We start from the raw sequence: 25,896 nt of genomic DNA on the forward strand, positions 1-25,896 counted from the left end.
CAAAATATTTGAAATTTTAAATGTATTATAATGGATATTATTCACAATAGATGGCGATGACTATGAAATATTTTTTTTTTTTTGAATTATCATTTTTGTTTTATCACCACTAGATGGTGATCAAAAAAAAATAAAAATTCTCTTTTTATCAATAACGATGTTTTTTTTTTTTTTTTGGCCACACCTCCATCGATGATATTCTCATACCTCAATGCTCAGCTTGTTATTGCAACAAGCACACACACACATTTTTTATATATATATATACCACTACCACATATGATTGACAAACATGAATTTTTTTTTTTTTTTGGTTCATTCCATCTGAGAATTCATGGATCCATGAAATATAATTTATTATCATTTTCAACAACAACAATAACAACAACAACAACAACGACAACAACAAACTTTTAAAAAAAATTTAAATAAAACTGCAAAGTATTAAAAAAAAAAAATTTAAAACTTGACAAAAAAAAAACCAATCAACTTGCGCGGTAGCTTCGAAATAATTATCACATCTTTTCTGTGATTTTAACTGTCTCTGTCTGTGTGTATTATCTATCTCTATAAACATTGTGGTCACCACTGACGACAACACAATCTATTATTATCAATTGTCATCATCAAGTCCATTGACATTATATATTCAACATCATTGACCCTAGTCAGCAAACAAAGAAAAAAAATCTGTCATCCAATCAAAAAAATAGAGAAAGAATTCTTCTTCAAAAAACAAAAAAAAAAATCTAAAATCCCAACTTTAGATTCATCCATCTGGCTTCTTTTTCAAGGGATTATATCAAATTTTCTATGTGTTTGCGACTATCTGTGTTGGTTTAGGTTCGACAACTTTTACATCCATTCACGGGCTGGCCATCTGGATTTTCTTCCTTCAATTCGAACGTTTTGTTTTGTTCCAAACACACACGTACCAGTTTTTTTTTTTTTTTGGATCAATGAAATAATGATGAAAACGGCATGCAATATACGCCATGAAATATACGCCACCATTGTTTGTTTGTATTGCATACATAAATGAAACGTTTGAATTTTCGTATCTGAAACGTCAGTGACAACAAACCAAATTATTAATGCACAAAAAAAAAATAATACCCAGTGATAATGGTGGTTTCAAAAGTCATCATCCGATGCTCTAATTTTTTTTTCTCCATTCATATTCAGTCCAACCAAAACTAGCCATCTACAATTTATTTATTTAAACTTTGACATCCAAAAATAGACATCAAAAAGTAAGGAGGTAAGTTTTTTTTTTATTTATTTATTTTTGAAATTATTTTTCCAAATGTTTAGATTTTTGTAGATTGCATCTTATATCTCATTTTTTTCGGTCACGATCATCATCATCGTTGATGATAACGGCCATGATGATGATCATTTAGGCAATTCAATTCATAATGGTTCAAATGTATTTGTATTGTGTCATCCATTTTTTTTTCGAATGAGTACACATTTTTTCATTTTACTTTGAAATAGTTTTTTTCCTGATTTCCTTGAAATTTTCAGTGATTTATTTATTTATTCATTGTTTTTTTTTCTCATTTCGTTTTTCACATCAAAATTTCATCCGTTCAAAGTTTTTGGCAACCATTCAACTTTGAACAGGTCGATGGCCGACACTTTTTTCCACTTTTTGATTTTTTTTTTGTTTCGTCTCGATTCATTTGATATGATGATGGTGAAAAAAGAGAGAAATTCAAGATTATCACATCAAGTCAAATATTTCAAGAATAAATGAATGAATGAACGAATCAAGTTATTGTCCGAATGTTGAAAAGTTGTCCAACAACAACAACAACAACAACAACGACGACGACGACCATGATGACGACGACGACTTATTACTGTCCATATAAAAACTTGAATCGAATCAATGATGCTAATCGTTTATATTTTGACCTTGAATTGAAAAAAATTTTTGCCTTGTTTAAAGCATGTAAAAAATAGTTGTTCCTGATTTGGAACAAAAATAAACAAATGTGAAATTTCTTTACCGGATATTCAAAATAATATAATGATATATATACGTTGTTTAGGAGTTTTTCTTTCGTTTGTTTTGTCGTGATTTTTTTTTCTTGCAGAAATCTTTTAATTTTATTAGCATTTTTTTTAATGGTCATCATCATAATAATGATGATGATGATAATTGCCATGAATTATGGCTCTAGTATACACACAAGGGTTGAACTTGAATTCTTTTTAATGTTTGTATGAACTATGATGATGATGATGAATTTGATATGCAAGCATAGAGGTCTCTTTTTGTTTTCTAGTTTTCAACAATCACGATGACCACCATCCATGAATGATGATTATGATGATGATATCATGTCCATTTTTTTTATATTATGATGATTATTATTTTTAACTACTTTTGACCATCATTTAATGATGATGATGTTCATCATTTTCGATAAAATAACCCTGGTGGTGGTCAATTAATGTTTTTTTTTCTAGAAAAAAAAGCCGAAACCCGGCCCATTGTTTAAAATCATCCAGAAAAAAAATCAAACAAGTTCACATTACAGTTTATGAATATATTTTTTTTTGTTTGTTTCTCAACAATCCTCTTAGCATTTTATTATGAAAAAAATTCATTTTTGTTGTTGTTGTTGTTCCTGTTTGTTGCCAACCACTTCAAGTTTGTTCGATGATGAATGAATGATGGATATTTTGCTGACGAAAAAATAAAACTGAGACCATAGTTTTTTTTTGGCCATTTCATTTTGAAACAAATTTTTTTTACTCGTTTAGTTTCATGTTTGCCTTATTCAGTGAATCGTTGTTGTTGTTGTTGTTGTTATGATCCATTTGGATTGATGGCAATGAGGAAATGGGAAAAATTTTTTTTTCTTTTCATTCATCAATCCTTTTTTTTCCTGTGATATATAATCTCCAGAAATCATTTCTATATGATAATCGTTTCTATAATTTCTTGCCATGATGTTTTCGTGTGTGTGTGTGTGTGAAAAAATGACATTTTTTATCATCACCATCTTTTTTTTTGTTTGCTTAAGTGAAGCTTCTTGAAAAATAAAAAATTTTGTCTGTTATATCATCATTCAATTTGATGATAGATTCGATTTTTTTTATATATATCACATCTCATCGATGATAATGATGTCTGTGATAAAACATTTGTCAGTGGTGGTGGTGGTGTATTGCTAAATCATTTTTTTTGTTTGTTTGTCTGTTTAAATAATAACCAATTGAATGAATGAATTGTTGCCAGACTAAACAACAACAACAACAATAATAACAATCACCAATATATTGCAATAAAAGGTAGGTGTTTTCTGCGTTGTATATGACCATTATTATGTGCGTAGGTGCCATGATGATGGCGTGAAAAAAAAATTCCATTACATCACACGTTATAATGTATGTATGTATGTATATATTACACATTGATTTTCAATCAAATCAAATCTTTTATTCCATACTATTTGATTCAATTTCGACAAAATAAGCTTCCTGTTTGCTTCGTTTTTTTTTATATTTATACAACTTTGTTTTCATGTTTGTGTTGTGTTGTGTCGTGGATTTTTGTACCTGTTTGTCTGAGCATCACTTTTCGATTTGATCTAAATCATTCAGGATGTCGACGAAATGATTTGTTATTTAATTAATTAATTTTTTTTTCTTTTAATCTTGTTCTTTATCTACGTATATATAAAATCACGCATCAAGCATACATATCGATTTGATTGATGAACAACAACAACAACAACAATAACAATAAAAATAATACCATAACCACGCAGTATGTGTAGTTGGATCACAATTTGGTGACATAAATATCAAAAATCTCCATGTATTCATCTATTGTATGTGTATAATTCCGTTTTTATTATTATTATAATAACGGTATATCTAATGGTATTTAGTTTACATTGGAAGCTTTACGACCATTATCGTTATCGTTATCTTTCGTTTTTTTTTTTTGTTTCACATACATTCTTTGAATTGATCACACAAGTGGTTTTTGTGATCGATCATATATACATGGCAAAACCACACACACACACACACACACACACACATAAAAGATATATCTAGCCAACGATCAAATGGAATGTGTTTTATTATTATTATTATTATCATTTTAAAACTACACATTCTCTCGATTCGGTTTGTATTTTTTTTTTTTTTTTGTTATTAGTCTAGTGTTGATTGTCATTTTTTTTTCTTGATTTTTATTTCTAATGATCAGTGATCCAGTGATCTAAATTTACAGTGGCCAAATATAAAACATATAAATCCAATGAAAATTAATGTCTTTGGTGGGCTTTTTTTTCCCATTCAAACTGCCCATCACATCATCAGGTATGTGTGTGTGTGTGTGTGTGTGTTTGTCTTTGCATCCTTCATCATATGAATGTGGTGAAAATCTTCACCAATAACCTTTGATGATATTTGTACGTTTTTTTTATTTGTGTTTTTTATTATTTGGAAAATTTTTTATAGTTTGAATTATGGTTTTGTAAAATTTTATCATGTTTTTCTTTTGATCAAATTGTTTTTTTGTTTAGTTATTGCTTACCAAACGATAATGGTGATGATGATGATGATTATCGTTGTTGTTGTCACCACCATCATCATCATCACCATGGTTATATCTCGTACGTGCAAATGTGTATGTGTATGTTGAATATTTTTTTTTGTCCTTTATTTATTTATTCAATTCAATGTGATTTATGTATGTGTTTCTATATTAGTTGTTAACAGTTTGTTTTTGTTGAATTTTTTCAATTTTTGATTCGGTTCGATGATTCTTTTTTTTTGCTTTTTCGTTTTGTATCGGTGGTAAAAAAAAAAAAAAAAATAAAATCCAATTAGAAATGGCAATGAAAATTATCATTCATTGGAATTTGGTGTTTTACGAAAATAATAATAAAATTCATCATGAATGAATGAATGTGGTTAATTAACATTATTTAATCATAAAAAATGATAATTTTTCTGATGATGATGATGATGATAAGATTCAAAGTGTTGAAATATATTTTTCATGATTTGCTGATGTGTGTAGTAAGCAGCCTGTATAATGTACCTGTTTTTATTTGATTTTTGTTTTCTGGTGAGAAAAAAAAAATATTGATAATCGATTTTCTTTCTTTCTTTTTTTTGAAATTTTGCAAATGTTTATGAGGTCAAACTTGTGTATTTGTGGTCTGTTTATCCATATTTTTTTTTTTTTTTTTTTTTTGGCAAACAACACGATCATCAATTGATTGTCGATGATGGTGATGTTTTACATGTTTTTCTCTAAAAAAATTTTTTCATTCATTGATGATGATGATGATGATGTGCCCCTTGTTTTTCTATTATTATGACGGTTAAATATCCGTTTTCGATGTATTCATCTTGTGATGTTTTCATGTTGATGATCATTGATTGATTTTGTGTGTGTGTGTGTGTGTGTGTTTGGTCTCTATCATGTGTTTCTATGTGTTGTTGTGATTTAATAGTATGGCCACATATATCATGATAGTTCATTATGTATCTAAATAATTGTTTGGTGTATGTGTGCGTGTAACTTTTTTTGTTGTTGCATTGCGAACTGGAAACATTATATTCACAATTTTGCAATTTAATTCATCACATCATCATATGTAATCAACAAATGAATCAAATTATCGCATTTCCTTCTCATCATCATTGTTTTTGCAATTTGTAACTCCGGGATTGCATCTTAAATGTATTTATATAAATTTGAAATTCAAATGATTAATTCAGGTAGGTAAAAATCCGGTTTTCAAAATGTCTTTTTTAATTATTGAATTTTAATTGTAAATTTTCAAATAATTCATTTGTTGCTGTCATTTTTTTTCGATTGATTGATTGATTGATTCATTGTTCTATTATGATAAATGAAAAATTCATTCACATACACAAATACGAAAAAAAAACAACTTGGCAATTATGAATAAATCATGGTTTAGTTATGTAATTTGACGCTTCATTTGAAGGTCGACTGCCACCACCAACATCACCACCACCGCCACAATACAATACAATACCATGCATGCATGTGTTTTATATATGATATATGAAAAAATGAACAGAAAAGAAACGCGTTTTTGTAATTTGATGTATGAATCTCACTGGCAATATATGTGAAAGTTGTCCATTCAACAATATTTTTCAAGCATTTGCTTTGTTGTTATTTGATTCGGTTAATTCATAATACCGAATTGTCATCATCATCATTATGGATAAAGAAAATGCACGACAATTTCAATGACTTGTTCATTTGGTTTTTTTCCTAAAAAAAATCACGACTTCAATGTCATTTCAATTCAAAAAAATGACAAATCTTTTCCGTTGTAAATATACAACTTTTATAATAAACTAAATTATTAATTTGAGCAACAAGTGTGTTTTTGATTTTTCTTTTTCATGTCACACATCTATCTATCTATCTATCTATCCAAATGATTTAATTCAACTTGGTTATTGTCGTTGATGATGACAGTTGTCACCATTATAATGGTGAAATTCATAGAAAAACATAAATAATCATCATCACATATGTATCAATCAATCAAAGTGTCTAATTTTTTTTTTTTTTTTTTGCTGTCATCGATTCATCCATAATCCATAATTACATTTTAAGTGTCCCCCTCTGTGTGTGTGTTCGTGTTTATCAGTTTTATCATCATTTCAACAAAATCCGCGCATATACACACACTTGACAAAAATTGTTTATTTCTCTGTATGTGTGTATGTTTTTTTTAAATGTTCAGTTCATTAATCTCGATGTTTTGTTTGTATTTTGTTTTTGTATTTTGTAGGATTTAATTGGATATAAATTATTTATAATAATAATAATAAAGAATGCCATCGACAATAACATCAACATCATCTATGTCATCATCGTCAATGATGATGATGATGATGGTAAACAACAACAACAACAACAACAATATGTCAACATTAACGACGGCTGTTACACGACCAAAACAAGTGATCAAAGATTATTGCCGTCAAAAACATTATAAAGGACCTATTTATTATTTAACACATGAGGAAAAAGTTGATCTTCATAAACATTATACCGTACAATTATGGATCAATGATAATTTCAATGCCAAAGGTATTGGCCTTTCCAGACGTAATGCTGAATTCAAAGCAGCATTAGAAGCTATCCAATTGTTTCATGAGAATGATCCATCCATATTGGAGCTAATAAAACAATCAAATGATCGATCATTCGGTAGCCTAAGACGTCGTCGACCAATAAATCGGTCATTTAGTGTTGATTATATATCAAATGCTAATCGTGCCGATTCATTTGCATCGATGGCCAATGGTCATTATGATGCAAATGATGGCCGTCAGTCCGTAACACCAAGTATGGATGGTATTGATTCAATTACATTAAAAAGTGATTGTAAGTGAAAAATTGAATGAAATGTACGGAAGTTTAACTTATAAATTGTTGTTTTTGTTCCCTTTCAAATAGATTCCAATGTTATGGCATTATCGAACAATGTTATTGATAAATCTAAAGACAATTTTCATCATAATCATCACGAAACATCATCGGATGAAGGTGTTTGTACGGAAGAAAGTGAATGCTCAAATTCAGCACTTCCTTCACCGAAATTAAACAATCATAGACAAACAAAGGATTTGAAACGAAACAGTTATAATAATGATAATACGAAACGATCATTTAGCTTTTTGCCATCATCATTAATGTTATTAAGTTCATTACGTGATTTTAGTCGTAGATCTTTTCGGCGATCAAAATCATTATCAAATAATGGACGACGAAAAACTGAAACCGATAATGAACCATCATCAACAGCATCGACGATATCAGCATCGTCATCATTATCATCATCATCATCATCGACAACAACACCAAGACCGATATCATCATCATCCAGTTCATCATCATCATCAACATCGGCATTTTCATCCGATTCATCCATATCATCCACACATCAAACAATACATAACAATGCAAAAGATCATCATAATGACTTTGGTGAACCACAAATAATGGCTACAACATCTATGATAATACCAATGAATGAAGAAGCAGCAATAATTCATTCTAATCATTATCAATCATCAAATATAATTGTTGAATCAATTATTGAAGAAGAGGAAGAAGAAGTGGAACAATCGAATAATGATGAAAATAATAACAATAATAATAAAAATAATAACAAACAATCATCATTATTATCAATAAATCGTAGCTTATTATTCAATAATGGCAGCAATAAAAGAATCGATAGAATTGATCATAACCAAAATGGTATTATTCGTAGCTATTCAAGTTCATTATTATCACAACAACATGTTTGTCCACATAATCATTTCTCAATATATGGACCAATTCTTTGTAATAGTACGGAAAATTGTTCCACTCTACATAGTCACCACAGGGAAACAATTGAAACAAGTCCAACAGCAATATTATTAAAATATTGTATACGAATGTATCTACCATTACCATATTATGATATACATTTTGATCAAAAATTTATGGTTACATGTCGTGTGATAATGTCAATTGAATCATCAACAAATAATAATAATAATGATCAACAACAACAACAACAACATCGCAATCCAAAACGTACTATACCGGAACAATATATTGATCATCAATTTACAGCTAAAGGTCATGGTGAAATATTACGTGAAGCTAGAAATATGGCAGCTAAATTGGTTATTAATAAATTGACTGTTGCTGGTCTTTTCCATGATGAATAACATTGGAATTGAACAACACAACACCATTTAAAATCCAATACTCTCTAATCAGCTTTGACTAAATTTTTTAAAACTTTATTATTATCGATTATGGATTATTAATATTTATTATTTTCATCTTTAAATACACACATATATATACAATCATCATGATGAAATGAAATGTCATTTTTTTTTACTTTACTTATGATGATTATTATTATATTTTTATTTTTATAATTCATAGTTATTAATGATTATTGATTGATTAGAAATTTTTTTTTGTTTATAAATAAATATACATGAAGAATTAATCTTGTGCTTGATAATTTTTTGCGTGTGCGTGTGTGTGTTTTTTTTTCTTGGTTGACCATGATTGTTGTTGGTGAATTAGTCACAATTGATTTGATTCGATTTTTTTTTTTTGATTATTAACTGGCAATATGGGTATGTTTGTTTGTTTGTTTCTGTGTGTGTGTATGTATTCGATTGGTGTTTTTTTTTTCTAGGTGAAATTGATTTTCTAATCAAATCAAATAAATGGATCCTACAACAGAGAATGATATTTGTAGAATAGAAAAGGAAATCCTTGATGATTGAATTTATTCATTCAACATTCGATAATGATCGATAGTGGATAAATAATATCTAAACATTGGAATCTCATTGACATTTCCTCGCTACATATACCATAAACCAACCACATCCTCATTCAATTCATTCATTCATTTCCGTTTTCATTGAAACAAAAAACAACGACAACAACAACAACAACAACACTGATAGATCAATGAAATCGCCGTTCCGTTTTCAGCAGCAGCAGCAGCAACAACAACAACAACAACAACAACAGCTATAAAAATTACAAAGACGACAAATACAACAAAATTCTACGAAATAATTGATACAACATGCACACACACACACACACACACAATATTTATTCATCATTTATAAATATCATTACCAAATAAAAATCACTGGAAAATTTTTTTTCGATTTTAATCAGCAACAGTTTTTTTGTGTGTGAATTTTGTATTGATTTTCAAAACAAACGACGACGACGATGATGATGATTCAGTCCATTTTGAATTTGATTGCCATTTGTTTGGCAATTACCATTGTCTAATCTGGTGAAAAAAAAATTTTTTTTTCTTTACACATTGGTTTTATTTTTTATTTTATTTTTTATTGATTACAAATCAATTTTATCAATTTGGTTTTAGTGGTGGTGGCAAAAAAAAAAAAAAAATTTTTGTTTGTCCACTGCTTTATTTCTATTTTCTTTTCTAATGTGAATGAAATGAACTTGTGGACACTTTTTCCAAAACAGTGAGAAAAAAAATGGTCAATTTGTTGAAAATGAAATTCCTATACCATTCAAATGTGATGAAATTATTATATTTTTCATCATCATTATTATTGATTGGATTCTGTGAATGTCAATCGGGACCATTTTCGTATGGACATTATTCACAGGCAATAACAGCAACAACAACAATTAATGATTCAACGACAATATCACCATCAATTTCGACCACCACCACCATTGCCATCACAACAAATGATTTTGTTGCACGAAGGAAAGATATGCACCTCAATGACTATCGATCATCATCATCATCATCACCAACGACATCGTCATCGTCAACATCGACAACAAAATCTTCTGCATTAAGCAAATTATTTGAACAATCAATAGCAAAAACATATCGATCATATGAGAAAAGTAAGTTGATTTTTTTTTTGTTTTGTTTTGTTTTGTTTCGTTTCGGTAAAAAAAAAAATGATCATATATCTATGGCTATAGGATATAGAAATTGTCCATCATTACGGAATGCATTGAAAAATGGTTATGTAAAATTACGTTCATATCCAAATCGTGTAGCTCGATTCACCTGTAATAAAGGATACGATTTAATTGGTAATCGTTATTCTACATGTAGCCGTAATCATTGGACACATGATTTACCTGTTTGTGTTTGTAAGTGTTTTTTTTTTTGTTTTCATTCATTGCAAAAGAATAAACTTATCTTCTGGTAATAACATTATTATTCAGCAACATATTGTCCAAATAAATTGAATGTACCACCACCATTGATTGTACGATTAATATCCAATCATAGTAGTGTTGTTGATCTTCAATGTGAAATTGGTTATCGTATTCAAGTGACAAAAAAAACCAGTGGCAGATATTTTTCCGATTTTGATCATAATTCATATCAAGCATCATCGATACGTGCATATTGTGTATCAAAACAATGGCTTATTGATGATTGGAATCAGCCAGATCATTCATATACATCATCGATGATTCCATTAGATCAATGGCCAACATGTGAAAGTGAGATATATTTTTTTTTCTTTTTCTTTGTTAATATTAATTATTATTAATCATTGATTTTTTTTCTATCACAAAGTTTATGAAAAGCCAATAGAAAAATCAATGAATTGTACATTCGAAAATAGATATGGATCAATTTGTGGTTGGATGCAAGGTATGTGTTTGTTTGTTTACTTTTTAAATTTAATTCAAAATCAATTCCATTTATTCATTCATTGATTGATTATTTGCATAGATAATGATGATGATTTTGATTGGACACGTAATTCATTTACAACACCATCATTTTTAGATGGAACTGGACCATCATTTGATCATACATTTGGTGTGAATAGTAGTGGAAATTATCTTTATCTTGAAAGTTCATATCCACGTACATCAAATGATATTGCCAGACTTTATTCACCTGTATTTCAACATGTTGAAAATTCATCTATCGCTTGTTTTCAATTCTATTATCATATGTATGGTAAAGCTATTGGAACATTACGTGTGTTTGTTAAAGAAAAATATCAACGTTTTTCCGATTTGGAACCCGTTTGGGAAATGTCTGGTGATCAAGGTGACCAATGGCTTGCTGGACAAGTGGAAATTCAACCAATATCGCCTACATTTGCATTGCAACCATTTCAAATTATCATTGAAGGCATTCTCGGTAATGGACATCAAGGTGATATTGCTATCGATGATTTGTTATTAACATTAGGTAAATCATGTTCAATGATAACTACCAATTCAACTACTGTCGATGTTGTCAGTGAACCATCAATCGCTGATATTCTAGATTCAACTGATTCACCAATCAATTCAGTGAATTCATCATCATCAATATTACCAAAACCATCAAAATGGCATGATTCACATTTTACAGAACTGGACGATGATGACATGGAAATGGATACATCTCATTTGAATGATCCAATATTACCACATAATGAAATTTTTCGTTCAATAGTACATCTTAAACCTATAACGACACCACTAACAACAACAACAACGACGACGACAACAACAACAACAACAACAATTGCAACGACCACTAAAGCGACAACACCTTCCACCACAACAAAGCCAACAACAATAAAACCGAAAATATCAACGATTATTGCGACACAAACTGAATCAAAGTCAACAACGTCAACACCAACGACGACGACGGCGACTACGGCAACAAGTAGTCATATTTCGACTACGTTAAAAAATATCACTGAATCATCAACACGATTATCGACTACAACCGGATTGAATGCAGCATTACAAGCAAAAGCTATAATCGATATCACTGATATCAATGATAAAAAACATTTCGCTGCCCATTGGTCAGTCATAATGATCGTATTCATTGCATTGTTAATCATTATTGGAGCCATTCTATATGTTGCTTATATTAATCTACCAATAAAACCATCATCATCATCATCATCATCATCAACAGATGGATTAGTAGCAATATTTGTTAATCGTTGTAAATTATTTCAATCATCATCATCATCATCGTCGTCATCATCGTCAGCATCATCACATTATGGAAGATTTAATCAGCATGATGATTCAGAATTATTAATGGTTAATGATGATGATAATCAACAACAACATCAACATCAACATCTAAATCATTCAATGATTGATGATGATCATCATTGTGTTTATTTAGAGCCACATTTGGATCTTTGAATAATTTTTAACATTCGAATTTGTTTGTTTTTTTTTACAACAAAAAAAAAGAGATTATCTTTTCTCATGATTATTTGTTTCTGATTTAATAATAATAATATAAAAAATAAATTCATTCAGAATTTCATCGTTGGATTCGTTGGATTTCGAATTTTTCTAGTTTTTTTTTTTTGGTTATTCTGTGTAGCTCAAGCACAAGTGATGCCCACTTTTTTATCTTTAGATGTTTGTGAACCTTCCTGATTGACGCACCAACAAACACCAGTGCCAGTTTCACATTGTTTTTGATAATAAAGACCATCACGTGCACAATTTGGAATGTATGAACCAGATGGAGCTATGGATTGATGACAAAAACAAAAAAAAACAATAAATTTTGTTTTGTCTTTGAAAATTTTTTTTTTTAGTTCACTTACGATCAATTGGTCGACCATTAACACTTAAACGTTTTTCAGCATCATGTTTCTGTAAATCACATTTACAGAATTTACGATTACGTGATGGTTGTGTAATCTGGTTACCATCCGGTGTGGCACAATAACAGAATTTACTTTCAGGAAAACATTGTAATGGTGCATAATCACCATTTTCCATACAACGTACATCCAATTTTAATGGTGTGTTTTCTTTTTTATCTTCTTTTTCTTTTTGTAATTGACATTCGGTTTTACCTATGATTACAAATTATTATTGAAAATTTTCACCATCATCACCATTTCGCACATACACAAAACAATCATTACCTTGTGACCGGACAATGGTGACGGTTATGGCCATCATAATGACCATAAATAGCATCAATTTTGAATACATTTTGTTATACAAAAAAAAAATTTTCTAAATAAATCAAAAAAAAAAATCAATATGCAAACTGTAATGATGATGATGTTTGTTTGTTGTGCGTATCGTTCAACAAATGAATATGATTCAAAATCAAACGAATCATCACATTTTTATCATCCACATCATCATCATCATCATCATCGTCGTCGTCGTTGTCGTCGAATCCATTCCACTGTGTTGTGTTTGTTGTTGTTGTTTTATTTGGTTGAATTCAAATTAAAATTAGCTTCAACCTTGTTTTGTTTCAACAACTATATAGTTTGCCCTTTTAAAATCAATCATTTAATCAATCAAATCAAATCAAATCAATTAATCTGTCTTTATATTATATTGATGTGTATGAAATGAAAGAAATTATAATCAGCATTGATGAAAACTAGAAAAAAAAATGATTCACTTACTCATCATTCATTCAATTATCACTAATTTTACAATGAATTTGGGGAAATTTTCTCTCTCTGTGCTGTGTTGTGTTGTGTGCGTGTGTTTTTTGTGTTTATTCCATTGAAAATGTATATATTGCACATTATCGAGATAAATTCAAACATTCCAGTTATCATTGACAAAAAAAAAACGATATCAATATCACAATCAACCCACCGAAAATACATTATCATCCATCATGCTAATCACATGTGTGGTAAGTCCTGTTCATTTTTTTCTCCACTTCTTTTTCTATTCATCATTATCTGTGTTTTTTTTTTTTTTTTTTGGTTGCAAGTTGAGTGCGTGTTTTTTGTGCGTGTGTATGTGTGTAATTCAAATTTTTTTTTTCGCTTGTTGTCAAGCATGATTATTATTACGATAAATTGATAGCCATTGAATAGCAAAAAAAATGATTTACAAACATGACAAACATTAATCAATCTGATGATGATGATGATGATGATGATGATTGTCAATGAATCGGATTTAAATCATTGATGAAACCATCCAATATCTGTTGTAATCTATTTGCTAAATTGGTCATAATATTGAATGGACCGCTAAAATCAATAATTGATGATGTTGATGAATCCAACAATATTTGTTGATTATTATTCATTGTTTGTACAATGGTCAATAAATCTAATTTGGATTGATCAATTTTTGGCTGTGAAACCAATTGTGATTGTGCCATTACAGTGATTAATGGTGTTATATTCTGCATGATTGCCATCAATGCATTTTGTGCTTGTCCTAAATTTTTTTCTGCATTTTTTTGATTTTGTTGTTGTTGTTGTTTCTGTTTGTTATGATTATTATTATTCGGTTTCACCATTGACGATGATGATGATGATGATGATGAGTGCGATGTGCAACAAGTAAATCGATCTGTATGATTAAATGGTTTCTGTAGTTCCTGTAATAATTCATTCAATAATTTTCTTTGCTGTTTAAGCTGTCGTAATGTATCACCACCACGTACAACGGATTCAGATGGCCGTACGGTTGTTGTCGCTTTTTCCAATTTTGAATGGCCAACTTTTATCATTGTTGTTGTTGTTGTGCTTGTTGTCATATGATGATGTGGGTGGTGCGGTTTTTTTGGTTTTTCCGTCGTTGTTGTACATTTAGTAGTAATTGGTTTTTGAGTTGTTGTTGTTGTCGTTGTTGTTGTGGTTGATTTGTGTGTTATTTCAGGCTTTTTTTCATGTTTCGATGATGATAATGATGATGATGATGCCAAAACATGTAGAATCTTATCAATTTGTGTTTGCTGTTTTTGCTGATTTTTCATCAAATTTTCCATCATTGTACGCAAACGATTTTGTTCAATATGATCATGTTGTTTTTGTTCATGTTGTCGTAATGTTCGGATCAATTGTCGTAATTGATTTGGATCAATTTGTTTTGTTGATTGTTTAACAATTTTTGGCTGTGTAAAAATATTTGGCTGTAGATTACCGCTAAATATTTGAACTAGAAATCGTAATTGTGTTAGAATTAAATTATTTATTGGATCAGACCATGTTAGATAGCCAACACTGTCCACTAGGCTAAGTGTTGCTTGATAAGCCAATGGTCGTAAATAATAAGTGTCCATTAATTGATTTGAATATGACGACATACGATATAGATAGTATGTATGTCGTAATCGACGTAATAGTATGGTTAAACGATTTAAACTTTGATGATCATTTGATTCGATTTTTGTTTGTTTATCATCATATTCGTCATCTGTTGGCAAACGTATAGTATCGATCATTTGTAAACGTTCAGTAAGCGCAAGAAGTTGATTGATTGGTGTGAATACAGTGGTTTTATAACCAGGAATTGGTATGCCAAAAAATGATCGACAAAGATAATCAAATTGATCAAGAATATCGGTACCGATTCCATAATTTTGTTTTGCCAATGATTTTGGCTGTTTTGGTAAACGTTGTTCCAATTTTGAATTGATTATTCGAATCACCATTTTCTGTAACGATACAACCTGATCACCGGTAGCAAGGAAATCTTTTTCCAATCGATAAATATCACCATTTTGATCAAAATGATCACAAGATTGTTCGAATTCTGTAGCGATTTCTGTACATTTTTCATGGATCGGTTCATAAATGAAATGATCATGTAATTGTAGTTCATTTTTCAATGCATCAATCTGTGACCAAGTCATTTGTTTATAAACTTTGGCAATCGATTCATCCATTGATGGATATGATTGTATTTTTGTTGCGTCCACATTTTCATTCACCAATTCTGTAACGAATGTCCGATTTGCCGATTGTTTCAACAGATTGATAGCCACCGATTGTAATTGGTCATTCAATTCAAATTGGTCATCATCATCTACATTGTTAAAATTTTGTTCATCATCACCATTGATTGAATAAAAAATATCGATCAACAACAGAATGGTGATCGATAACCAGATTAAAGTTGATGATGATGATGATTTCAACATGACAATTATGATGATGATGATGTGATGATGTGATGATCGTTTGTAAATCAATTCAATAATAAAACAACCATATAAATGATGACAATGATGATGTTTGAAAGTTGAAAAATTTTGTAACTTTTTTTTAACATATCAGCGTCAAAAAAAAAAATTGAAAACGGAAATAGAAATATGTTCTAGATCATAGAACATTTCCTTGTTCCTGGTTTAAAGTACTATTTATAGTATGACTATTTTAAATATTTCGACGAATGAATGAAATAAAATAAAAAAATGAGATTTAATTTTAAGCCAAATTCAAATTTTATAATTGCACACAGGAAAATGAATCAGGAAATAGTTAGACCCCTAGTATCGACCTAGTATCAAATGAGAAATAGTTTGACTTTTTGCAGCCAGAATATATATTGAGAGAGAGAGAGAGAGAGAGAGAGAGAGAGAGAGAGAGAGAGAGAGAGAGAGAGAGAGAGAGAGAGAGAGAGAGAGAGAGAGAGAGAGAGAGAGAGAGAGAGAGAGAGAGAGAGATATTCACCATTATTTTTCACCAAATTGTTCAGACACGTACTCTATGACCGGTCCACGGCACAGGATATAGTGCGCTTTGTTTGGCTTTGACATGCTCATTTTTTTTTTGTTCGACACACAAGCAACATACGCAATTATTCTCGTTCTCTCTCTTACTTTTGAACAACTCGATTAATTTAGTTGCGACATTTTTTGTGGTAAAAAAAAAATTCAAAACTAAACCCAAATTTACGCGATAAGAATCAATTACAAATCTGGATCTGGCACCAGTAACATGTCCCATATATGTGATCGAAAATTTCAATATTTAAATATAATCTTAATTCATCAGATGAAAAGATTTCATCGTAACGATAACAAGAATAATTCCAACACAAGATCAACTACAGAATGATTCGGAATCAGTAACATTGTATCGTGTTTTTGATCGTCAATTTCGACAAAAATTGTATCTAAAATGTTGCATGGAGCGGAAACATAGCAACGTTTACAAGAATAATTCCGAAGATATCATCAAAACTGATAATAGGAAATTTGGCCGTCCAAAATGTTCATATATATAAATTTAAAACAAGATATTTGTTTTTTTTTCGTCATATAAAAACTCATCATTGATCTAAAAAAAAACAAATTGAAATTGATTACAAATTGATTACTATTATTATTTTTTTTATCATTTTTTTATTATTTAAAAATTGTCTGAACATTTTATGACTTAATTAAATGTGGTTTGATGATTGTGGTATATAGTTAATTTATTTCTTGATAAAAATTCAAGCTATTTTTTCGATTTTGAATAGTCATGAAATAGTTAGACCTAGTATCAAATGAGAAATTTTCCTCTGTGTGTGTGTGTGACAATAAAAAAAAAAATTTTTTTTTTCTGTTGACTAGATTTTCCTGTTTGTTTATATGTCTATGTATACGATGATAATTGTCTATTCAATACAGTGTTTGATGTTGCTATCGATGATTGTGAACTGGTTGTCGATTGTGAATGATCTTCTGTTCGTATTGTATTATTATTAGTATTGGGCATCATTGATTTTAATTTCATTTCAATCAATTCAACATCCAATGGATTACGACCAATTGAAAATCCTCTTGATCCTGGTGATGATTCAGCTATGATCGATGATGATGCTATACTATTATGTGATGATATGATTGTCGATAAACTTGATTGTCGTGTATGAATATTACATTCATCCGGTGATTCTGTTTGGAGAGAATAAAAATTTGGTTAAAACGAATGTTTTTTTTTCATATAAAAACTTACTTGAAGTCAATTTTGAATCATTTTCATTCAGATTGTTGGTTGTAGCACTTGTTCGTTGTTGTTGTTGTTGTTGTTGCAGTTGATCATTGTCGATTGTTTCACGATTTTCATTGTCAAATAATGCCTGTAATGATTGTAATGTAAACATAATAGTACGAAAATTTGCATTTTTTCCAGCACGAAGCGTAACAGAATCGGCACCAACTTCCATTAGATCAAAACCAAGTGATGCATAAAGTTCATGACAACCTTGTATGGACCAAAGTTTGAGATTCAATGTTTCTAGATATGATGCAAGTAATGATAATGATAACGAAGATGATGATGATGATGATGATGATTGATGTACATCATGACATTGACCATATTGAACAATATGATCAAGTTTATCAATTATATGGCTAACAAATTCAGATGAATTTGAGATCAATTTTGAAACGGCAGCTATGGTAGCCGGTGAAAGTGCTAATATTGCTTGCAATGCATTCGAACATCGTTGTAGACGACCATTTGGATCGGATTGTGGAAAAAAAACACAAGCTGGTAGGCCATTTGTTGATGATGGTTCGAAACGAAATCCAACAGCTATAAGTAATTCACGCCATCCTTGTGTATTGATGCCAACTTTATTCTCAATACTTTGAACAGTAGTGTACATTGCATTTTTTTGACCACGTTGAATACGTTGTAATGATTTTTCAACTAAATGTAATACAACACGCATTGCATCACGTGATTTTTCCGGTGTTTTAATCATCGTTGCTAATGATGATGACATCAATGCCACTTGTGATGATAGTCGTACATCAGAACCGATCAATATGAAACCGGCCCAATTTCGTGGATGTGAAAAATGTGTTGTATTCTGTATGGTGCTTACTGCTTCTTTTAATGCTGTCGATACTCTAGTTCCTTGTAATAATGAACAATAGAATATACGAAATAAAACTTGCAATGCACTTAATGATACTGGCCATAATGTAAGAAGAACACAAGCAGCGCCAGCTTGTAGTAATGCCGATGTTATTGTTTTCAATACTTGTGATGAATTATATGTGGTTGCTGCATTCAAAGCAGCTGCATGATTAGTCGATCGTGATGATATTGCCGGGCTTTTTTTTGAAAAAAAAAATGAAATTTGATTAATTTTTGAATAATTTCATAGGAAAAAAAAACTCACCAAGAAATAACAACCAATTTGGATGAAAGGCCAATACTAATCAGATCATGTGGTGTCAATAGATATTCATGATCATGTAATTGATGTGCACTATCACCAATAAGTACATCGGATGGTGATATGGCAATACCAAGACCTGTAGCCATTTTAAGTGGATCACCATCAGTATTATCAATAATATATGATGAAAAATGTATACATTGAGCTGTCGATAATTGTGCCAATACAGCCTCTTTATTGGCTTCGGTTCCAATCAATGGCCTAGTTGATAATAATTCACTAACAAATGCAGCCTCTTTACTTGATGCTGGATTTTCAAAATATAATTGTGGCCGATGATTATGAAAATTATGGCCAAATCTTGAAGCTGTTCCAGATCCATTAGTAGTAGTGGTGATGGATGATAATTTATTTGGCATTGTTGGATTAGCAACAACCAACGATGTTATTGTTGAATGAGAATCATCAGATTTTTTTCGTAATGTTTTCGTATTTTGATCACCACGTAAAACATGTAATGATGGAATGACAAGTAATGAATAACGTTCACTAAGAAATTCTTCATCTTTATTGCGAAGCATATTCCATGGAACCAAGAATAGGTCACCATCCAATACTAACAATAATTGATTGATAGTTGATTCATTTTGATCCAATTGATTTTGAAATGGACCAATCAGGATATCATATAAAGCGGTGGCAGCTGAAAATCCTTGCCAATTACGATTCAGATAACGATAACTAGCAGAACGTTTCATTTTGCCAGCCAATTGTGATGATGATAATGATTCCTGTGAATCAATATTCGATGGACATGATCCACTATGATCAAATGATTTTCGCTGTGATAAATTAACATTTGTAGATGTTGATGAACGATGTAATGACCGTAGTCTTGTTGTTGAAGCTGTCGATGTTGTCGTTACTGATGATGCTAATGAAAACAATGAACTTAGTGAATAATTGGATGAATTTAAAAAATGATTTCGTCTTAAGTGATGCATCGATGATGAACGTTCGAATGATGTATCTGGATAATCATCATGATCGGTAATTATTGTCGAATCAATTGATCGATTGGCATTTGTTGTATGTGGAGGATCATGAGCATTTGATTCCTGAACAAATAGTGAATTTTGTACATTTTTTATCAATTGTAAAATTTTCTCTCTATCAGATTTTAATAATGATGCAAAATGAACTTGTTCCGGAGTGATGAGCCATGAATTATATCTACCATCAATTGTCATTGAATAATAAAGAATGGCTGCATTCTGACTACGAGCCATATCGACAATTTGTTCGATACTGGTGATGGAAAATGCACGAAAACCTTTTTTTGTTTTTGAAAATGATCGTATACGTGAACGTTCAGCAATCAATAAAGCTTGAGTTGGTCGCTGTAATGCAATTAGAATTTTGATCAATGCTTCATATGATGCACCTTGATAATGAAGATAATGATGATGTGGTTGTGATATCGTAGCCGATGTTGTCGGTATCATCATTAGGTTCTGCCAATGAATTCGACCATAATGTGATGATGATGTTGATGATGATGATGCATCGCTAGTACTACTTCCGCAGCAGCCACCGCCGTTTGCTGCTGTCATGGTTGTCGTTGTTGTTGTAGACGTTGCAGTCGTTGTCGTGTTTGTTATTGATGATGAATTACCATAATGATTGGAAATTAAAGAATTGGAAATCATCATCATCGGTGCAATCATTAATTGAGTTATGGATGAATTAAGATTTTGTAAATTTTCAATCAAATCCACTGAACGTCGTAGATGTGTTTCAGCCACTTCTAATTCATTCATTGCCCATAATACCATGCCTAGTTCATAACAGATTCGTGCTTCTTCTTCATCACGATAACCAATACGATTCTGATTGTTTTGATTTTCAACTATTGATAATGCTTGTTGAAAATAACGCCGTGCTTGTTGATAATTACTATTGGATGAATTAATTTTACCCAATGCTGATAGTGCAGAAACCTGTGCATTTAGATCACCAATCATCTGTGCAACGGAAAGATATTTTTCCTGATAACGTATTGCCGATTCATGATTACCAAGTGCATTATAGGCACTACCAATGGCACCATATGCACGTGATTCCATTTCTAATGAACCAATTTCCTGTGCAATAGCCAATGCTGATGAATGATATTTAAGACTACGTTCATAATCATGCATTTCTTGTGCAACACAACCAAGTCCATGAAGTGCTTCAGCTTCAATCAATAGACCAATATTAATTGGACCAATAATTTGTTTATCATGGTCATTCTGCTGTTGTTTATGATTCTTTTTACCCAATTCTTGTTCATGTTTAAAACAAGTGATTGCTTGTTCATATTTTCCAAGTAAACGATGTAGATGACCAAGTTCACCATATGCCATTGCTTTGGTTTGATCACAACCAATTTCATGTGCAATTACTAAACGTTTTTCATATGAAACCAATGCTTGTTGTAGATTATTGACCAGCTGATAACATTTACCTAATAAACAATAAACATGTTCTTGATCAATCAATGATTTACTGGTGGAAACAAAATCCGTATAGAATTTGATTGCTTCATCATAACGTCGTTGTGCAAAATGACAATCACCAATTGAACGTAAACAATTAACATTACGAACAATAAGATCATCAATGATTGTGGCTATTATTTCTGTACGGCCATTGGTGTTGTTGTTGTTGTTGTTGTTGGCAGTAGTGTTATTATTATTTGAATCATTCATTTTATCAGCTTCTGTTTCATCATTTGATACCACAGCAATGATTGTATGATTTTTATTCTTTTCAAATTGTTCAATTGTTTCCTGGATCAATGTTGATTCTTGTTCATAATAAATGGCCGATTCTTCATAATGATTCATATGGAATCTTGTAGTGGCTACATTATGTAATGCTTTGGCCATCATTTGACAGGATTCAATTTGTTCATCATTCATAATCACAGTATCTAATTGTCGCCTCAGTCGTCGACCATAATAACCATTTGAATCATATTCATCATCGATTATTGTTTTCGATTCAGATTCAATACTGTTGTTATTGTTATTGTTGTTGTTGTTGCAGCTGCTACTATTACGAAATTGTTCACATTTTTCTAATTGTTCCATAAAATATTTCAATGCCAATTGATAATTATTCAATTTTAGATAACATTCACCTAAATCATTCAAGGAACGAATTTCTTCTTTAATATCAATTGGTAAACATTGTTGTTGTCTTAGAATGGATTCTTGTTTAAAAAAATCCGATGCACGTTCCCAATCACCAACGATACGGTAACAATTTCCCATTGATTGCAATGTCATTGCTTCATTTACTATATCATTAGCTGATCTGGATAAGGAAAGTTTTTTTTCCAAAATTTTAATCGCTTCCATATGTTTACCTTGTTGTGCAAGTAAATCACCAATATAACCCATTGCTTTTAATCGGCCATCATGGTCATCCTGTACAAGACAAAGATAATATTTATGACATTCTAATGCATCATCTAGATTGCCCATTGCTTGATGTACTAAACCAAGATGACAATATGCACGACAAATATAATCACGATCTTGTAATTGTTTAGAATGATTCAATTCAAATTGAAAATATTCCAATGCTAATTGATAACGTTTCAATGATAAATTAGCTACACCTAAATAATGGCTTGCATTAGTTTGACCATCTTTATCATCGATAGTTTGCGTTGTACGAAGATAATGTTCATAATAATAGATTGCTTTTTCATAACAACGATTTGATTGATGAAAATTTCCAAGATTACAAAGTGCTTGTGCTTCACATTGTATATCATTGATTTCACGTGCAATATTTAAATGTAGATTTAAATGTATCGATGATTGATCCAGCAACGACAATGATTGATAACATAATGCAATGCTTCCATGTGTAGCTGCTTCGGCTACACGATCATGTATTTGTTTCGAAATCTGTAATTCCATTTTATGATATTTTAATGCTTCTTCTGGTTTTTTCATTACCAAATTTGTATTACCAATATTACCATATGCTCGTCCGATTCCAGCATGATCATTCAGCTGTTTACAAATATTTAAATGTGACCAATGAAGTTTTAATGCACCATCTAGATCACCCAATAATTGATAAACAATTCCTAGATTTGAACAGGCTTTAGCTTCAGCAGTACGATCTTTTGTATTCAATGCAGCATCCAATTGTCGTTCATACCAACGTTTTGCCTGTATATAATCTTTCATACAACGAGATGCATGTCCTAGACCGGCATATGCTTTCGATTCAATGGTTCGATCACCAATTTCTTGTGATATTCGTAATACTTGTTCATGAAATTGAATAGCCTGTTCATATTGACGTCGATAATGATAAGCGGAACCAAGATTAGAATATGCTCTTGCTTCTTCTGTTTTGTTTCCCAATAATTTGGCTAATTTTACATGTTCCAGATGACATTCTATTGCTTTTTCAAATGCACCAGCAGCCAAATGAACCGATCCAACATTACCGATTTCTCTGGCTTCGGCCAATGGATCACCACCAAGTTGTTTGATGATCTGTAAACATTGTTGATGACTGGATAGTGCATTTTTTAGATCACCAATTGCTGAATAAACATGACCAAGTGATGTAAGTGCTAGGGCAGCTTGTTCACTATGTTTATGTTTCATAGCCAATACTAATTGATAACGATGTGATGCTAATGCTTCTTTATAGCTACATTTAGCAAAATAAGCTGAACCCAGATTAGCGTGTGCACGACATTCACCAAGAATATCACCCAATGCTCTTGTAACCTGTAGATCTTGTTGCATATAATCTATTGCATGATCTAGATCATTCAATGTCCAATATGCTGTACTTAATGCCGAGAATACAGATCCACGTAGTTTCAATGAACAAGAACCAATTTGTAATGCTGATTCCAATACAACAACAGCAGCAGCATAATGTGATGCAGCTAATAATTCTTGTCCAACAACCGATGATATTACAAATGGTGATTTATCAAAATTCATCACTTGTAGCTGACGATATATTGGTTCCAATGTAGCACGTAATGGTGATTTCATTGCCGTCTCAACAAATGCAGATAAAAGTTGTGTAGATTTTGATTCCTGTGCCAGGCCGGATGCAAATGCTGCCAATGCATCGGGATATCGACGTAGAAACTATAAATATCATTGATTTTCATTATTAAACATTAAACGCACACACAAACACACACACATACCTGTAATGCAATACCTTGACGATAATAAGCTTTACTCCAATTTGGACACAATTCTCTTGCTTTGATTGCATCATTCAATGCTTTTTCATAACGTCCTAATCGACAATAAACAGCTGAACGATTACCATAAACAATATGATTTGAATGATCCAATTTTAATGCTTCACTATATAAACGTATGGCACCATTATAATCACCTGTTTGTATACGTTTTGCAGCCAAACGTATACGATCAGCAAATATTTGTTGAATATTTTGATTAATTATCAATGTTGCACTGCTGTTGTTGCTAATGGAATTTTGTTGATCATTTCCGATTGTATTGTTGTTGTTTGATGAATCTATTTGTGAATCCAATTCATTTGATACAATCTATTTGTGGAGAAAGAAAGAAAAAAAATTATTAATTTTTGTACATTATCAATCAATCAATCAAAATATGCATTGTCATCAGAATAATTAAATTCAAAACATTAACCTCTTCAAGATCCAATGAATTTCTTGATTCCATTTTTTTTTTGTTTTGACAGGTGGTTTTTCAATCAATCAGGTTTCATTAATCAATCATGACGTGGATTAATTAATTTGAACACATATGAATCAATTTTGTACACATCACAAGAATTTCAATTTAAATCAATAATAAAAAATCAATCCATTTGTTGGTGATAATATCGCCAATGTTGATTGTCGTCGTTGTCGTTATCGTTTGTTGAACTATTCAAGCTAATGGCAAACAAACAAATGCCACCACCTCTAACCAATCAAGCCAAAAAAAAAACTATGAACAGTCATTCGAATCGATTCACGACAACCTCTCGAACGACGATGATGACCAAACGCGCGCCAATAACATGACCAACCAACCAACCAACCAACGACAACCACTCATCTTGTGTTTGAAGGCAAAACAACATTCCGTGGCCAGTAAAAAAAAAATAGTTGACTTAGACGACGACGACGACGACGACAGCAACAATGAACCACTACCATGCAATTATCATCATTAGTAGTTAATTCTTGACTATCTATCTATCTATCTATCTACCTACCTGTTGTTGTTGTTATTGCCTACCTGGACTTTGAATGGTTCTTTTGGTGGTGGTGGTGTTGAAGAGGGGAAAATATTTTCATTCTTGATAGGGTCATGCTGTATTGATTTTATAATATTTATTTGATAAAT

The 25,896-nt window shown here is 30.9% G+C and overlaps 7 protein-coding genes across 24 annotated transcripts in view; 3 read left to right on the forward strand and 4 right to left on the reverse strand.

Moving 5' to 3' along the window:
• LOC124497448 (uncharacterized) overlaps positions 1–25,896 on the reverse strand; it is a 50,364-nt gene that overhangs the window by 13,057 nt on the left and 11,411 nt on the right. The window lies entirely within an intron of this gene.
• On the forward strand, positions 318–9,050 carry LOC124497849 (uncharacterized). Of its 16 annotated transcripts, none has more exons than XM_075734182.1 (6): positions 2,556–3,306; positions 3,712–4,152; positions 4,235–4,347; positions 6,819–7,417; positions 7,490–7,856; positions 7,920–9,050. In XM_075734182.1, exons 4-6 carry the CDS (start codon positions 6,862–6,864, stop codon positions 8,755–8,757), a joined length of 1,761 nt encoding a protein of 586 aa, XP_075590297.1. In that variant the 5' UTR covers positions 2,556–3,306; positions 3,712–4,152; positions 4,235–4,347; positions 6,819–6,861; the 3' UTR covers positions 8,758–9,050. The 16 variants fall into 16 exon arrangements, with proteins under 16 accessions (XP_075590288.1, XP_075590296.1, XP_075590293.1 ...); XM_075734166.1 differs by having other exon boundaries at positions 3,166–3,306; positions 3,712–3,848; positions 3,909–4,152; positions 7,490–9,050; XM_075734172.1 differs by having other exon boundaries at positions 3,166–3,306; positions 4,243–4,347; positions 7,490–9,050.
• LOC124497853 (uncharacterized) lies at positions 3,387–12,881 on the forward strand. Of its 3 annotated transcripts, none has more exons than XM_075734161.1 (6): positions 3,387–3,402; positions 10,070–10,465; positions 10,547–10,720; positions 10,796–11,080; positions 11,157–11,234; positions 11,316–12,881. In XM_075734161.1, the coding sequence occupies exons 2-6, from the start codon at positions 10,081–10,083 to the stop codon at positions 12,752–12,754; spliced, it is 2,361 nt and encodes a 786-aa protein (XP_075590276.1). In that variant the 5' UTR covers positions 3,387–3,402; positions 10,070–10,080; the 3' UTR covers positions 12,755–12,881. The 3 variants fall into 3 exon arrangements, with proteins under 3 accessions (XP_075590276.1, XP_075590274.1, XP_075590275.1); XM_075734160.1 differs by lacking the exon at positions 3,387–3,402 and adding an exon at positions 9,272–9,869; XM_075734159.1 differs by lacking the exon at positions 3,387–3,402 and having other exon boundaries at positions 9,217–10,465.
• On the reverse strand, positions 12,774–13,763 carry LOC124497856 (U20-hexatoxin-Hi1a). Its single transcript, XM_047061534.2, has 3 exons — positions 13,498–13,763; positions 13,171–13,425; positions 12,774–13,091 (listed from the first exon to the last, which is right to left on the reverse strand). Exons 1-3 carry the CDS (start codon positions 13,565–13,567, stop codon positions 12,943–12,945), a joined length of 474 nt encoding a protein of 157 aa, XP_046917490.2. The 5' UTR covers positions 13,568–13,763; the 3' UTR covers positions 12,774–12,942.
• The window catches only part of LOC142597812 (uncharacterized), a 34,927-nt gene continuing 23,169 nt past the window's right edge, over positions 14,139–25,896 (forward strand). The window contains exon 1 of the mRNA XM_075734189.1: positions 14,139–14,237. The gene's annotated coding sequence lies outside the window, so the exon portion shown is untranslated. The remainder of the gene's footprint in view (positions 14,238–25,896) is intronic.
• LOC124497854 (uncharacterized) lies at positions 14,234–16,539 on the reverse strand. The gene has a single exon (XM_047061531.2). It carries the CDS (start codon positions 16,482–16,484, stop codon positions 14,496–14,498), a length of 1,989 nt encoding a protein of 662 aa, XP_046917487.2. The 5' UTR covers positions 16,485–16,539; the 3' UTR covers positions 14,234–14,495.
• On the reverse strand, positions 17,814–25,599 carry LOC124497851 (uncharacterized). The gene is made up of 5 exons (XM_075734157.1): positions 25,192–25,599; positions 24,714–25,085; positions 19,469–24,651; positions 18,289–19,400; positions 17,814–18,227 (listed from the first exon to the last, which is right to left on the reverse strand). Exons 1-5 carry the CDS (start codon positions 25,222–25,224, stop codon positions 17,926–17,928), a joined length of 7,002 nt encoding a protein of 2,333 aa, XP_075590272.1. The 5' UTR covers positions 25,225–25,599; the 3' UTR covers positions 17,814–17,925.

Source organism: Dermatophagoides farinae, chromosome 9 (genome assembly GCF_024713945.1).
Source record: "Dermatophagoides farinae isolate YC_2012a chromosome 9, ASM2471394v1, whole genome shotgun sequence".
NCBI classification, from domain to species: domain Eukaryota; kingdom Metazoa; phylum Arthropoda; class Arachnida; order Sarcoptiformes; family Pyroglyphidae; genus Dermatophagoides; species Dermatophagoides farinae.

What these genes read in the sequence shown, in the direction of transcription:
- LOC124497856 (XM_047061534.2), bottom strand. Translation starts at nt 13,567, where the DNA reads ATGTATTCAAAATTGATGCTATTTATGGTCATTATGATGGCCATAACC. An exon ending in CACCATTGTCCGGTCACAAG is followed by an intron (nt 13,426 to 13,497) that starts GTAATGATTGTT and finishes TTGTAATCATAG; the next exon opens with GTAAAACCGAATGTCAATTA. An exon ending in TAATGGTCGACCAATTGATC is followed by an intron (nt 13,092 to 13,170) that starts GTAAGTGAACTA and finishes ATCAATCCATAG; the next exon opens with CTCCATCTGGTTCATACATT.
- LOC124497849 (XM_075734173.1), top strand. Translation starts at nt 6,862, where the DNA reads ATGCCATCGACAATAACATCAACATCATCTATGTCATCATCGTCAATG. An exon ending in AATTACATTAAAAAGTGATT is followed by an intron (nt 7,418 to 7,489) that starts GTAAGTGAAAAA and finishes CCTTTCAAATAG; the next exon opens with ATTCCAATGTTATGGCATTA.
- LOC124497851 (XM_075734157.1), bottom strand. Translation starts at nt 25,224, where the DNA reads ATGGAATCAAGAAATTCATTGGATCTTGAAGAG. An exon ending in GTCAAGGTATTGCATTACAG is followed by an intron (nt 24,652 to 24,713) that starts GTATGTGTGTGT and finishes TGATATTTATAG; the next exon opens with TTTCTACGTCGATATCCCGA. An exon ending in AAATTGGTTGTTATTTCTTG is followed by an intron (nt 19,401 to 19,468) that starts GTGAGTTTTTTT and finishes TTCAAAAAAAAG; the next exon opens with CCCGGCAATATCATCACGAT.
- LOC124497853 (XM_075734161.1), top strand. Translation starts at nt 10,081, where the DNA reads ATGGTCAATTTGTTGAAAATGAAATTCCTATACCATTCAAATGTGATG. An exon ending in TCAATGGCCAACATGTGAAA is followed by an intron (nt 11,081 to 11,156) that starts GTGAGATATATT and finishes TCTATCACAAAG; the next exon opens with TTTATGAAAAGCCAATAGAA. An exon ending in AATTTGTGGTTGGATGCAAG is followed by an intron (nt 11,235 to 11,315) that starts GTATGTGTTTGT and finishes TTATTTGCATAG; the next exon opens with ATAATGATGATGATTTTGAT.
- LOC124497854 (XM_047061531.2), bottom strand. Translation starts at nt 16,484, where the DNA reads ATGTTGAAATCATCATCATCATCAACTTTAATCTGGTTATCGATCACC.